Source organism: Cibotium barometz, chromosome 48 (assembly GCF_041138505.1).
Source record: "Cibotium barometz isolate CiBa-2024 chromosome 48, ASM4113850v1, whole genome shotgun sequence".
In the NCBI taxonomy this organism is placed as follows: domain Eukaryota; kingdom Viridiplantae; phylum Streptophyta; class Polypodiopsida; order Cyatheales; family Cibotiaceae; genus Cibotium; species Cibotium barometz.
In genome coordinates this window covers 46,180,484-46,193,199 of record NC_141093.1, presented here as the reverse complement: position 1 = coordinate 46,193,199, position 12,716 = coordinate 46,180,484, and the positions used below count along the sequence as shown (strand labels likewise).

The following is a 12,716-nucleotide window of genomic DNA, read 5'->3' as shown; positions in this document are numbered from 1 at the left end:
AGGCTGATTGCTGGCTGTGCTACAGAACTGAGATTCAAGACTCCTTTCTCTCTCTCTCTCTCTCTCTCCCTCTGCTGAAAAGTAGACAAGGGCTGGTTTCTTTGGACACAAAGGTGGACAGGGGCTGGTTTTCCATGAACATAGACATCATGTCGATGGCGTTCAACTGATGGAACTTTCAGCCTTTCTTTGCTTTGGATTCGGAACTGTTTTGGGACAGTTTATGGGCTGTTTTTGTCTGGTTGCAAATTCAGCTATGTGCTTGGGTCTTTGGCTGCAAGTACAAGGTTATGTGGTTATGTTTCTTGGCATGGGAGTGAAGCAAGCTCGCATGGCTGCGTGCTCATGGAGCAGATTGTTTTCTCTTGCTAGAAAGGAACAGTGGGAACTACAGCTATGGGCATCTCTATGTTGCCAGATGTTTCATGAGGGAACAGGTAACTAGATGTGTGCCGTTGTTGGCGAGGAAACATGTTTTTGGGTTTCTCCAGGAGATAGGTCACATGCAGGCAGAAGGTACAGGAGTGGACACATGTTTGGTACAGCCTTGCTACTGACAAGACAGGGGTCAGGGAATCCATGACAGAGATGGATAGTACCCTTGGAAGGTAGAGAGGGTTTGTACAGGTGTGTCAACTGTATGGTATGCTGTGCTGTGATGCGAGTTCTCTTTTGAGAGACAGTTTGGGAGTCTGTGTTGTGATGCAGAAGCACTGGAAGGTCAGGGTGTGATGCTGTTCATAGTGTGAGAGGCTATGGATGGATGTGGCAGCCTTGATCATGGGAGAAAGCTTCTGTATGCAGACTCAATGTGAGAGAGTCTTTTGATTTGAACAATGGCTGGACTTGTTTGGGGATGCCGTGTGGACAAGAAGCCAAATGCAGGTTCTTTGCAGGCTTCAGGAGTTCTACTGGGACGGCTGAGTTACCAGCCTTATATTGTAATCAAAGCTCTTATAATCAATTAAAGAAATACCGCAAGGGGCGCCACTGCGATTTGGGGCCAATCGGTGTCCGTGTACTTTTTGCAGGAGCACTCTAGCTCCCTCTGTTTGATTTCCTTTTCTAGGTCCTCAATGGTGTTGAAGTGTTTTATGTGCAAATGTTTGTTCCACTGCCCTTTGGTTTTCTGAAGGCCGGTTTACAAGGTTCCATTTGCCGGGACACATCGTCGACTTTCTCAAGGAGGCGAGCTCGTGGTTGTCTCATGAGAGTCACATTAAAAGCTTCAACATGAGGAAAGTGAAAAGGAAGTGCAGGACACAGTACAGGATTTTGTGTCTTTGCCTATATGAGGTGAAGAGCAAGAGTTGAAGATGAAGTTCAGGAGAAAAGACACCAAGAACAAGAAGTAGTCGGCCAGGAACAAGAAGCAGTTGAAGTGTTATGGTGCAGGAGATGCGTTGAAGGCTATGGCTTTCGACAGTTTGTCACCGGTGGTATCTTCATAGAGGCTTCATGGGTTCGGAAGACAGTTTCTTTCTATGTTTAGCAGTGGTGATCTACTATGCTTCATCGAGGACTTGTGCTTACCACTTGGGTGGAGTGCAAGCAGGTTTTGGGTGCCTGAGGATGTATCAGATAAGGCTCAGATGGAAGTGGAGGAACTTGACGAGGTTCTTATTCATGAGCATATACTGGCACATAAGGAAAGAAAGGTACAAGGTAAAGTTTCCCGTCGCTATCCTGTGAAGTTCAAGAGCTGTTCACTGATGGATGCGAAGTGGATGGAGGAGGTTCACTGATGGATGCGAAGTGGATGGAGGAGGGTGACTTAGCAGATTCACCTCAGGAGTTGCAGCTTTATCTTGATGCCTATGAGTTGGAGTCGACTCTTGTTACGGCTCATTCAGGTTCAGCAGAGCATGGGTCTGGAGCATTGCCTGATGCTCAAGAGGGGGGTAGCACCTCCGCTCCCTTGTTACAGACAGGCTCATTTGTTATCTAGGAGTCGCTTGGTGACATCTTTGTATTCACCCGAAGGTACTGAGGCTGACAGTACATCTGCTTATGGGACTTCTATGATATTGTGTTCTAGACACATGAGATGATGGTAAAGTTGGCAGTCGCGCGCACCTGGAACTATAACTGCAACTATGGATAACTCTATGGAGGACATAAGTCTTGCGAGCAGTCCTAGAGTTGGTTTGGTTCATGGAAATATGGATCGAACTCTATTTGTGCATGTATGCATACACTTTTTGAGGTAGAGGTATTTTTGTATTCTGGTGCCATTGGATCCTGGTACCATTGAGAATACATTGGGAAATACTCTGCATTGTGTCATATGCTGCATGTATGTTGGTATGATACATCAAGTGCTTTATTATGCTCATGGGTGTGACTCCTGCGGGATGGCCATGAGACATATGTGGGAAAGTACTTGGTAGATGTAGTGTTTGGATGCATTGAGTGCTTGCATATGCTCATGTTTTACCTTCAGTCGTGGGTCCTGCGGGATGCCCATGGGCGTAAGGCTTGCGAGCAGCCCTTAGACTGTTACTTTGGAGTAGGTAGAGCATTTTGAGGAGCATATTGTTTGCGAATGCATATGTGTGTCATGCATATGTTTGTCATATGTAGAATGATGCATGGTTTTGTTTTTGGCTAACACAGTTAACGTGTTTCCATTTGGTTTTAGACTTTTGCTGTAGGTTCTGAAGGAACAAGCAAGAGGACAGTGTGGCTTATTGTGCAGGATGATTGTTCTATCATCCAGATGCATTGGAAGGCCATTGTTTCTGCCATATGGGATTCTTTGCTCATAAGATGCTTTAATGTGCCATTGAGTGCAATCGAGGACGCTTGCCATTTTTCAAGAGGGGGGTATGTTACGACCCTGTGTTTTTCTCTGGACAATATGCAGGTGTGCACGGGGACATGGTGGACAGTGTGAAATGGCATCAGGTGGGAGTGAAGATGGAAGCCCATGTGTGGATAACCCCATGTGTGAAAGGGGGCAAAAAGATTTTAGCTTAAAAGGTTTAAAAACCTTTGTATTCATTTATAAAGCTTTTCATTAAAAAAACGTGGCCCATAAGCTATTTTGGGGCCACGTGTGCTTTTTGGGAAAGAGGAGGGGCTGGCAGGCAAGGAGGCGCCTAACTCTTGTGGAGGTGTGTGCTTCTTCGCTGAGCAAGGCTGGCGGGCAGCGCATGAGAGAGGAGAGCTTTTCTGGAAACAGGGCGCATACAGGCTGCTGGCGTGGAGAGACTTTCTGAAAACAGGCGGCTGATTGCAAGCATGGGAGAAAAGCTCATACAGGCAGGCTGCACTGATCACAGGGTGGGCAGCGTTGAGTACAGGCCTGGTAACACAACCACAGGGGTCTGCGCATCTGGCTGCACCTCTGTTTTTGGAAGAATTTGTGTATGGGCTAAGCTTCCTTGACTGGCTGCTGCTGTAGATACAGGCGCCTGGTTTCATGGGGGAAAAGTCAAAGGCTGATTGCTGGCTGTGCTACAGAACTGAGATTCAAGACTCCTTTCTCTCTCTCTCTCTCTCTCTCCCTCTGCTGAAAAGTAGACAAGGGCTGGTTTCTTTGGACACAAAGGTGGACAGGGGCTGGTTTTCCATGAACATAGACATCATGTCGATGGCGTTCAACTGATGGAACTTTCAGCCTTTCTTTGCTTTGGATTCGGAACTGTTTTGGGACAGTTTATGGGCTGTTTTTGTCTGGTTGCAAATTCAGCTATGTGCTTGGGTCTTTGGCTGCAAGTACAAGGTTATGTGGTTATGTTTCTTGGCATGGGAGTGAAGCAAGCTCGCATGGCTGCGTGCTCATGGAGCAGATTGTTTTCTCTTGCTAGAAAGGAACAGTGGGAACTATAGCTATGGGCATCTCTATGTTGCCAGATGTTTCATGAGGGAACAGGTAACTAGATGTGTGCCGTTGTTGGCGAGGAAACATGTTTTTGGGTTTCTCCAGGAGATAGGTCACATGCAGGCAGAAGGTACAGGAGTGGACACATGTTTGGTACAGCCTTGCTACTGACAAGACAGGGGTCAGGGAATCCATGACAGAGATGGATAGTACCCTTGGAAGGTAGAGAGGGTTTGTACAGGTGTGTCAACTGTATGGTATGCTGTGCTGTGATGCGAGTTCTCTTTTGAGAGACAGTTTGGGAGTCTGTGTTGTGATGCAGAAGCACTGGAAGGTCAGGGTGTGATGCTGTTCATAGTGTGAGAGGCTATGGATGGATGTGGCAGCCTTGATCATGGGAGAAAGCTTCTGTATGCAGACTCAATGTGAGAGAGTCTTTTGATTTGAACAATGGCTGGACTTGTTTGGGGATGCCGTGTGGACAAGAAGCCAAATGCAGGTTCTTTGCAGGCTTCAGGAGTTCTACTGGGACGGCTGAGTTACCAGCCTTATATTGTAATCAAAGCTCTTATAATCAATTAAAGAAATACCGCAAGGGGCGCCACTGCGATTTGGGGCCAATCGGTGTCCGTGTACTTTTTGCAGGAGCACTCTAGCTCCCTCTGTTTGATTTCCTTTTCTAGGTCCTCAATGGTGTTGAAGTGTTTTATGTGCAAATGTTTGTTCCACTGTCCTTTGGTTTTCTGAAGGCCGGTTTTCACTTTCATAGAATGAAATTGTTACTTTTGGTTGAGGTCAAACCAACATAAAGGTGGCGTGGTCCATTACTAAGAGCTTCTCAATTCAGATAAGCACTACAAATTGGAAGTAAGACCAAGCCTTTGGGAGATAGTAGACACAAGTGATGCTTGTCCAAGGATGCAACATAAATCATGCAATGATGATTTAATTGAGCCTTTTTCCATGCCTTACTTATTGAGCTTACATTGGCGTGTTGAGACTAAAATGAAATAATAAGTTTGGACTATGGTTTGATTAGCCTTCTCCCTTAAGTGCTAGCCTTCATTATGGCTGAGTCTGACCAGAACCTCCGTAGCTTTGTCAAAAACTCAATATGTAGACTTTTGTATGAATGTATGCTCTTGTGTGTGTGTTAGAGCATATATTGATACAGAGTTCTACACCCACTACTGGGCGCTGATGACGTTAGTGGGGATGTCATGGTAGCTAGTCCCTACTATGCATGATGGAGTTGATGGTTTATAATTGATTTGATGACTACCATGAAGTTATAAATTGCACTTCTTGTTTAAAATTTTTAATTTTCATGTGATGAGTTTGGGCATGTTCCTGAATTCATCTAGGTATATATTTTTGCCGTATTAGCGGACATTCAAATTTCCATTTGTGAAATTTTCGCCCAAGTTACGCATAAACTGTGTTTGCAAATTTTCAACAATATACTATATAGGGATACTAGTTGCATCTATCCCATCAACATATGCATTCTATTTTAGATTTTTATTTCTTCAACTACCCCTGTTGTTGTTTGCATTAGCATGCATTAGTGTAGACTTCTCTGTCCACCATTAGAGGCATAAACTGTGCTTTACAACTTGGTAATTGTCTACACCTTTCTCAATATTGTCGGAACGTATGCACAATTTGATCTGTCCAGAAATTGTCTTTGTTTATGTTCTAACAGGATAGATCAAGGAACCACCTATGCTACTCTCAAGCAAAATTTTATTTTTTCTTTTTTTTTTGGTGCAGCTACCCTTCTGTACTCGTTAATTCATATAGTAATGTCCCTTCAGCAATTTCATGTAGTATTTACGGCTTTAGCTGATTTATAGGAGCGATACCCAAATCGCGTCTTTTGATCTCGAAAATGCTAATTCTTGGTTGCTCTCTAAAATTTGTGGCTTGCAATCACCTTTTGTCTCTTATGGAACTGATTTTGTCTCCTCTTTCAGTCTGAGATCCAACTTTACTATATAAGGCATACTTGCACAAACTGCTTGTCGACATGGACTATTCCGTTCTCGCTTACATTGGCTTAAATTCCCCAGCGTATTCAACAAACTGTTGTAGGCAGAAGTCAAGAAAAAAAAAATGTGAACTTGATATGCCTATGCATCTGAAGCCTGTAGCTCTTTTCCAAAAAGTTCTCAATTTAGTTCTGTTCTTTTATGAATATCTCAATCTTGACATCATGGGTGCCACTCGATTAGTTTCTATGCAGCAAGAGTAACGTGATTATCAAACAGATGATTCCACATGCCAATTACAGACGACATCATCTTCAGCTGCATACACGATCGCATATGCTGCCAATTATCCCAAACGTCACAAATTTGTGAACTTGCCTTATCTAATGGGAAAATCCGTTAAAACCAACAATGACGAGGTTATTTGCCCCAAGTCGAATCCATCTTTGCTCTCTACCAATTTCATATGTCGTCTGTGAGGATTATCAACGATTCTCTTCAGAGGGTGGAATTCAATAGGTCCGTAAACATTCCGTCTTCAATCAACATATCTGGCCGGAAATCACATCGCAGAACCCATACACCACTGAATTTATTTCTTTTTGGCTAATCGGCAGATTGGAACAGCCGTACCCAAAACTATGTCGTGCAACTGCGGGCATATCAGGATCCTTTTCTGTCTTGCAGAATCGGGATCGTTTGCACTTTTGTGTTCTTACGCATCACAATAGTTCCTTCTCATAGGGAATACATGCATAAGGATCTTTCTTACTTTTCCCTGATCGACACAGGCCACCTGAAAAGAAGATCCCCAGAGCAAGCAAAAGAGAAAGAAATAACTCTAAATGCAAGCAAAGCTGCAACTGAACTGAGATCTTATCAAGGCCAATATTCAAGCAAATGGGTGGCTGAATGCCTCCACAAGGTGCAATGAAGAGTGCAAGGGAAAGGGGAGGAAAGCCAAGGATGGCTGAGGGAGAGGGGAACATAGAGAAGAAAGAAGAGGGAGAAGAGGAAAGGTATAGAGAAAGGGGTAGGAGATAGAGGTAGAGAGAGAACTGAAAAGGCGTAGAGGGAGAACTTTGTATCAATATATACTCTCAGACACACAAGCGCACAAGAGCATACATTCATACAAAGGTCTGCATACTGAATTTATGTCAAATCTCTGAAGGTTCTGGGCAGACTCGGCCACAATTGAACACTCCGACTCAGCTCGAACAAAGAAACATGGAACTCAGCAAAGTCAAAGAAGCCAGAAAAGCAGGAAAATGGGCTACCTACCGGACTGTAGAAGCAATGATTAGGGATTTTATATCCAAGCCTAAAGACTCTCCATCTTAAACTGATGTAATGATTTTTTGGTTGTGCTTTTTGCCTCCTAGTCCCGCAACAGCTTTTGAAGTCATTAATCAGAGATTGTAAAGCTAAGCCTCACTGATATACGAAAGGCCACTTACTGATGAGCATAGATCATAGATGTTTTTTTTTAGTAAGCTGGAGAGGAGATGCAATGGGCACCCCTATCACCTGAAAGTAGTTTAGTTTAGTAGTGCTGTTTTTGTGCCATGGGCACCCCGAAGTGGATTGTAACTAGACTTTCTTATGTTTCTTGGTCTCATACGTCATTTTGGCCTTTTGTAGATGTTACTAAATCATTTCGTCTCTCTCTCTCTCTCTCTCTCTCTCTCTCTCTATATATATATATATATATATATATATATATATATATATAAAAGAAAATTTACAGGTGCAGAGAAAATTTACATGTGCAGGGTCAAACTCTGCAAAGACATGATACAAATGAATGTCCATTGGCTTGAAGGATGAATATTCAGCCCGTATCTTGTCCAGCATCCTGACCATCTCAATCTCACTAGCTCCACATCTCGGCCCGATACACCTCCTGCCCCTCTGGAACTCCAAGATGATACAAGACCACAACTGCTTGCAAGCTGTTTCAATCGCTTCCCTGGCACTGTCACCGACTCCTACAAATTTAAGAATACTTATCACCTATTGGAACCTCTCTCTCTCTCTCTCTCTCTCTCTATATATATATATATATATATATATGCCAAAGAACACAAATACTTACATGTGGCATAGAAAAAAATATAGAAAACTCTGTCTCACATGGGGGATGTCTTACAGCATTTGATGGCAGATTTATTGAGATGACATACTCCAATCATTGAGAGAACTGTGACTCAGCTTGGAGGATTGGCAAAATGAAGCTGTCCCAAAGACCCCTTGTCATTAAATTCAGAACAGCAGCAAATAGAGTCACTCTTATGAGTATGAGAGGCAGTCTAAAAGGAACAAAAATATACCTAGATGATGATCTCACTTTAATGCAACAGAAGCATAAAAAGGAAGGCATGGCCGAAGTCATGGAGGCCAGAAATGCAGGGAAATGGGCTGTATACAGAAATGGGAAAGTCATAATCCGAGTTAAGACAAGCAACAAGGGAGGCAAAGATCAGGAAGATCTAGCAGATGAGGGCAAAGCTCGAGAAGAGCCAGCAGATGGGGGTTTATGACGGTGTCAGCCTCCTGGTTTAGATGCACTGCGAGATTGAAAATGGCTGTCTGGAATTGCAATGGGACTTTACGGTCTGACACAGGAGGCTTCTCAGAGACTTCATACAGCAAAATTGTTCCCCTTTTCTCTTAGTTCTGTGCAGGCTCCTTCCCCTTTGTTTTGACGGGCCTCCCCCTTTTAGGCTGCCCCAGATAGCCTATTGCTGACTGGGTGCAGCAAGTACTGTTTACCAATGTATGCTATGCAGGAATTGCTATGAGCTTAGATGAGGAAATGACAGATGCCAAACAGCATGAATGCATTGGATACTTGGCATATTGCTGAAGCATAATGCCTACACGAGGATCTTTAGAGGATGTATGGGGGAAACAAGCACTGGATAATGCAGTGAATGCCTACTTGACAAGTGCACCACAAACCAAAGAGTCGGAAGTCATTGCAAATCTTAACAGAATCATTATGGTTCTCATTGATAAGGTCGAAAGTCTAAAATCCACCAATATTATACGTATGGCTCAGAAGTCATCTGTAGATAAGGCCCTACAAGAAATGCGAAGACAAGGGACTAAAATGCAGGAGGAATGGGAAAAAGAAAAGAGCAGAAGAGAGGCCTGGGAAAAAGAGCATGCTGAATGGATGGATGAGAGATCCACACTACAAAATAAGGTCAATGAATTGGGATCAGAATTGCAGAAGATTAAGAAGCCCACAATAGGAGAAAACAATGAAGCCCTCAGTGTATTGAAAGATGAGAATGCATCTCTCGAAAAAAAAGAGATGATAGCCATGCAGGCTTCCCTAGAAGAGAAGCATACTGAGAGAGAGCAAGAGATACTCAAGTGGACAGCAGTAGTCAAAAAGGGGGCTCCGACCCCCAAAAAGGAAGTCATCTCGGACCTTGGAGGAGGAAAAAAGAAGGGCCAATAAAGCCTTGAATATATTGGTACGAGGCATGGAGCCTGAAGATACTCCATTCATAGATGCACAAATCCTTTTCACCAAGACGGGTGTAAACCTTTGAGGTTCTTGAGATGTTCTGTAGGGAGAGAGACTTGACAGTTAACCTTGGGAAAACCAACGGTCATGATCTTCAACACTTCACAAGTAGTGCTACATCGTCATAGTTTTACCTACCGTGGAGAACCAGTGGAGGTTGTGTAGTCACACACTTACTTAGGAGCTGGTTTTTCAGGCTCGGTCTTCAGGATGATACATGCAGCTAGAGCAAGGCTCACTGGGGGGCAAGGGGCCCTGGCACAACTTGAGACACGGTCACCAAGCACATGTTCAGTACCGTCTGACAAAAGAATGGCTTTTCGACACTCTGGTAAAGCCTACTACTATGTATGTTGGCCCCTTTTGGGGATGTGACATTTATGCGACGGACTAGACTAGACTTGAGAGATTACAGGTGCTTATGGGCTACTAAAGTAAACCTTTTCAATCCCCCGTCAGATTATACATGCCGAGTTTGCCATGACACCCCTTCAGACTGACACGCTCTTTCAGACAGTGACCTTCCTTCATAGAGTCCGAGCCTTGCCTCGTTGGAGACTCCCATAGCTAACCCTATTGTCCTCTATACGCCTTGCAGAGAATGGTGATACTCCAAGATGGTATGCACTTGTCTCTCTTTGGTTTACCAGACAAGGCCTACAGATGGACCAACTCCCTCCATTTCAGTATAGCCTCGATGCACCGCCATCACTACTCCCCACACGAGATGAGATCAACCGTATCATACGGTTAGACCTCTGCTAGATCCACACGTCTAGGACTTGGGAGGGGGATCAGCTCTAAGACCCAGTTTTATCATGAGCATTTCTTGTGGATATCAGAAGATGGTTTCATTCTCAGGCCAAAGTACCTTGAGGACAGAAGAGTGTCACATGCTTTGAGGATCACCATACCCAGAGAGGGGCGACTATGCCGTTTATGCAGCCTAGGAGAGATTGAGTCAAAGGAACATTTCCTGTGTTTCTGCTCAGTCTACTATGAAATACCCAGCCATTAACACTGTCTCTTTTTTGAGGGCTCTCGCTTTGGCCCACATACACGACTGCCTCACTTTCCCAACCAGATATGCATCGGCCTATAACTGATAGAGATGAGGCCACCGTGACATAATCTTACCATGGCTCAAGCAGCAGCAGACAAAGATGATGCTACAAGACTTTCAGCCCAACAGACCACAAAAACTTGTCACAGATTTCTACACCACAAAGACTACGGATCGACCTACGAGACAATTTCATAGCCCCTACACGACATGAAGGATGCACAAAGCTCGCACTATCGAGGTCTGCCCCATCACTGCTCTTCTTGACGGGAGCCGCTCTAGACGTGGAGTCAGACCTACCATTTCTATAGTCCGGACATAGGAGCATGCATTGCATATGTGGATCAAAGTATTGCATGTGGATCGGCCCACAAAAGCAGTTCGCATAGTTTCCGGGTGAAAGGCACTAAGAGGGGGTGCGAAAATATACTAGGCGCATCTCTTTGCTAAAAACACCTTTGCAATGTGCTTTTTTGGATAAGAATCGCATGATTTTGTGTAGACTGGGAAAAACTAGCTCAAAGCATGCACGAAAAGCTTAATAAAAAGCTGGCAGGCCACCATATCTATGCTCAAGGCGAAGAGGCGCACTCATGACAGCAATTCAGAGGTGTATACATTGCTGAATTTCGTGCCCAGGAAGCCCCCACATGAGATTGCACTTCCTCATGTGTGTTGACGCTACTTCCGTGCAGATTGGGGATTGTGAGAAGATTGTGTGGTGATTGTTCCTTCCATTCTTCATCGAATTGTTGCTGGATACTGTGCGTGGAGAATTGTACCGCCATTGTTTCTGCTACATGCTTGAATCATGTGCACGGAGGTGTCCACTGGAGTTGCCTTGTAACTTGGCGCATCTTCCTAGCTAGCTTGATTGCGAAGAATCTTTCTATTTAAACGTCTGAAATTGATCTTGGTCCCTATTGCCAGCCCGTGGATTGTGGCCAATGTGGTTGACAGTTGGAGTCTTTGATTCGTGCCTTGGGAACTTGTGCTTTGGGTGAACTATTGTTGTATTGTTCTATTGATTTAATAAAAGTAAGGAAATACCGCAAGGGGCACCAATTGTTGGGGCCAACCGTGGTGTAGTGTGACTGAAGGACAACATTCTAGCTCTCTAGTGCTATTTTGTCATATTTGGTTTGCTGAATTTCGTTGTGGTTGTGTTGGTTTTTCACCATCAGATGCCCTCATCTCAGTGACACATACTATTGCCACCAGCTCTTTTCCCACCACACAATCCTCGATGTGTGCTCGGACAAGGACTATGCCTCAGAACCCCCGGTATGATGATAAGTGCAGAGAGATGAGATCTTACCTTATAAATCAGCGAGCTATGAGTCACATGACACCACAGGAGGCACAACAAAGACTACGATATTTGACATGTCATAAACAATGGGCTTTCTTGGCACGCAGAATGTAGAAAGTGATTCGATCATTTTGTGGAGGTGACCCTACTTTTGGCTAGGGTTTGTTATTTAAGGGGAAATCACCTATCCCCATCACAGATCTAGGAGCCTGGCATGCATACGCTAGCTCACTATACGATGTACCGCAGCAGTTTTTGCCCGATATGTCCTCCATGCCCCGACCCACCACCTGTCAGTTGTTCACGGCACAGAATGTATGCAAGGCACTTGGTCAAATACACACCCAAAGAGCCTAGGCCCTAGGATCATGTGGGCTTACACACAAAGCACTTTGCACACAGATAGGAGGTCCTAGCACCGATCCTAGCGCAAATGTTTAATCATGCAGTATGCCATAGGTTTCCGCCCACCTGGAGTACCACCACCATTGTGCCTATACACAAGGCATGACACCCCATGACCCCTGGAAATTACCGCACCCTGATGATTGGTCACACCTTGGCTAAGATTTACGGGTCGGTTCTAGAGAAGCATATCAGCAATTATACCAAGGCATAGGGGCAGCAAGCTATAGGACAAGCAGCATTCCAGAGACTAACATTCCACTCTAAAAAATATTTTCACCTTGAGGGCGGTCATTGAGGAGGTAAGATCGAGACATCAGAAGGTTTATGCATGCTGTGTGGACTTCAAAAAGACTTTTGACACTGTTCCACGTTGTCGGTTGATCAGAAGACTACATGAGCTGCACATTGCAAAGACCCTCATTTGCGGAGTCATGAACCTGTATGAGTCTGTCAAAGGTAGAGTCTGTGCCCCGAGAGGCCTCTCTAACTGGGTAGAGAGCACCATTGGGGTGAAATAGGGCTGCCCCCTTTCACAGACACCTTTTGGGCTCTATATAGACAAGATCACCTCCTTC

The 12,716-nt window shown here is 44.5% G+C and overlaps 1 protein-coding gene across 6 annotated transcripts in view; it reads right to left on the bottom strand.

Annotated features, from left to right (window-relative positions):
* LOC147611224 (uncharacterized) overlaps positions 1 to 12,716 on the bottom strand; it is a 216,210-nt gene that overhangs the window by 83,286 nt on the left and 120,208 nt on the right. For 5 of the 6 annotated variants that reach the window (XR_015263894.1, XM_086785280.1, XM_086785282.1 and 2 more), the window contains one exon: positions 7,585 to 7,808. Coding sequence is in view for 4 of the 6 variants with exons in the window: in XM_086785280.1 (XP_086641406.1) it covers positions 7,585 to 7,808 (224 nt within the window). In the remaining 2 variants the exon portion in view is untranslated. Of the gene's footprint in view, positions 1 to 7,584; positions 7,809 to 7,969; positions 8,059 to 12,716 lie in introns of those variants that run through there. The other variant, XR_015263895.1, reaches the window with a different exon arrangement.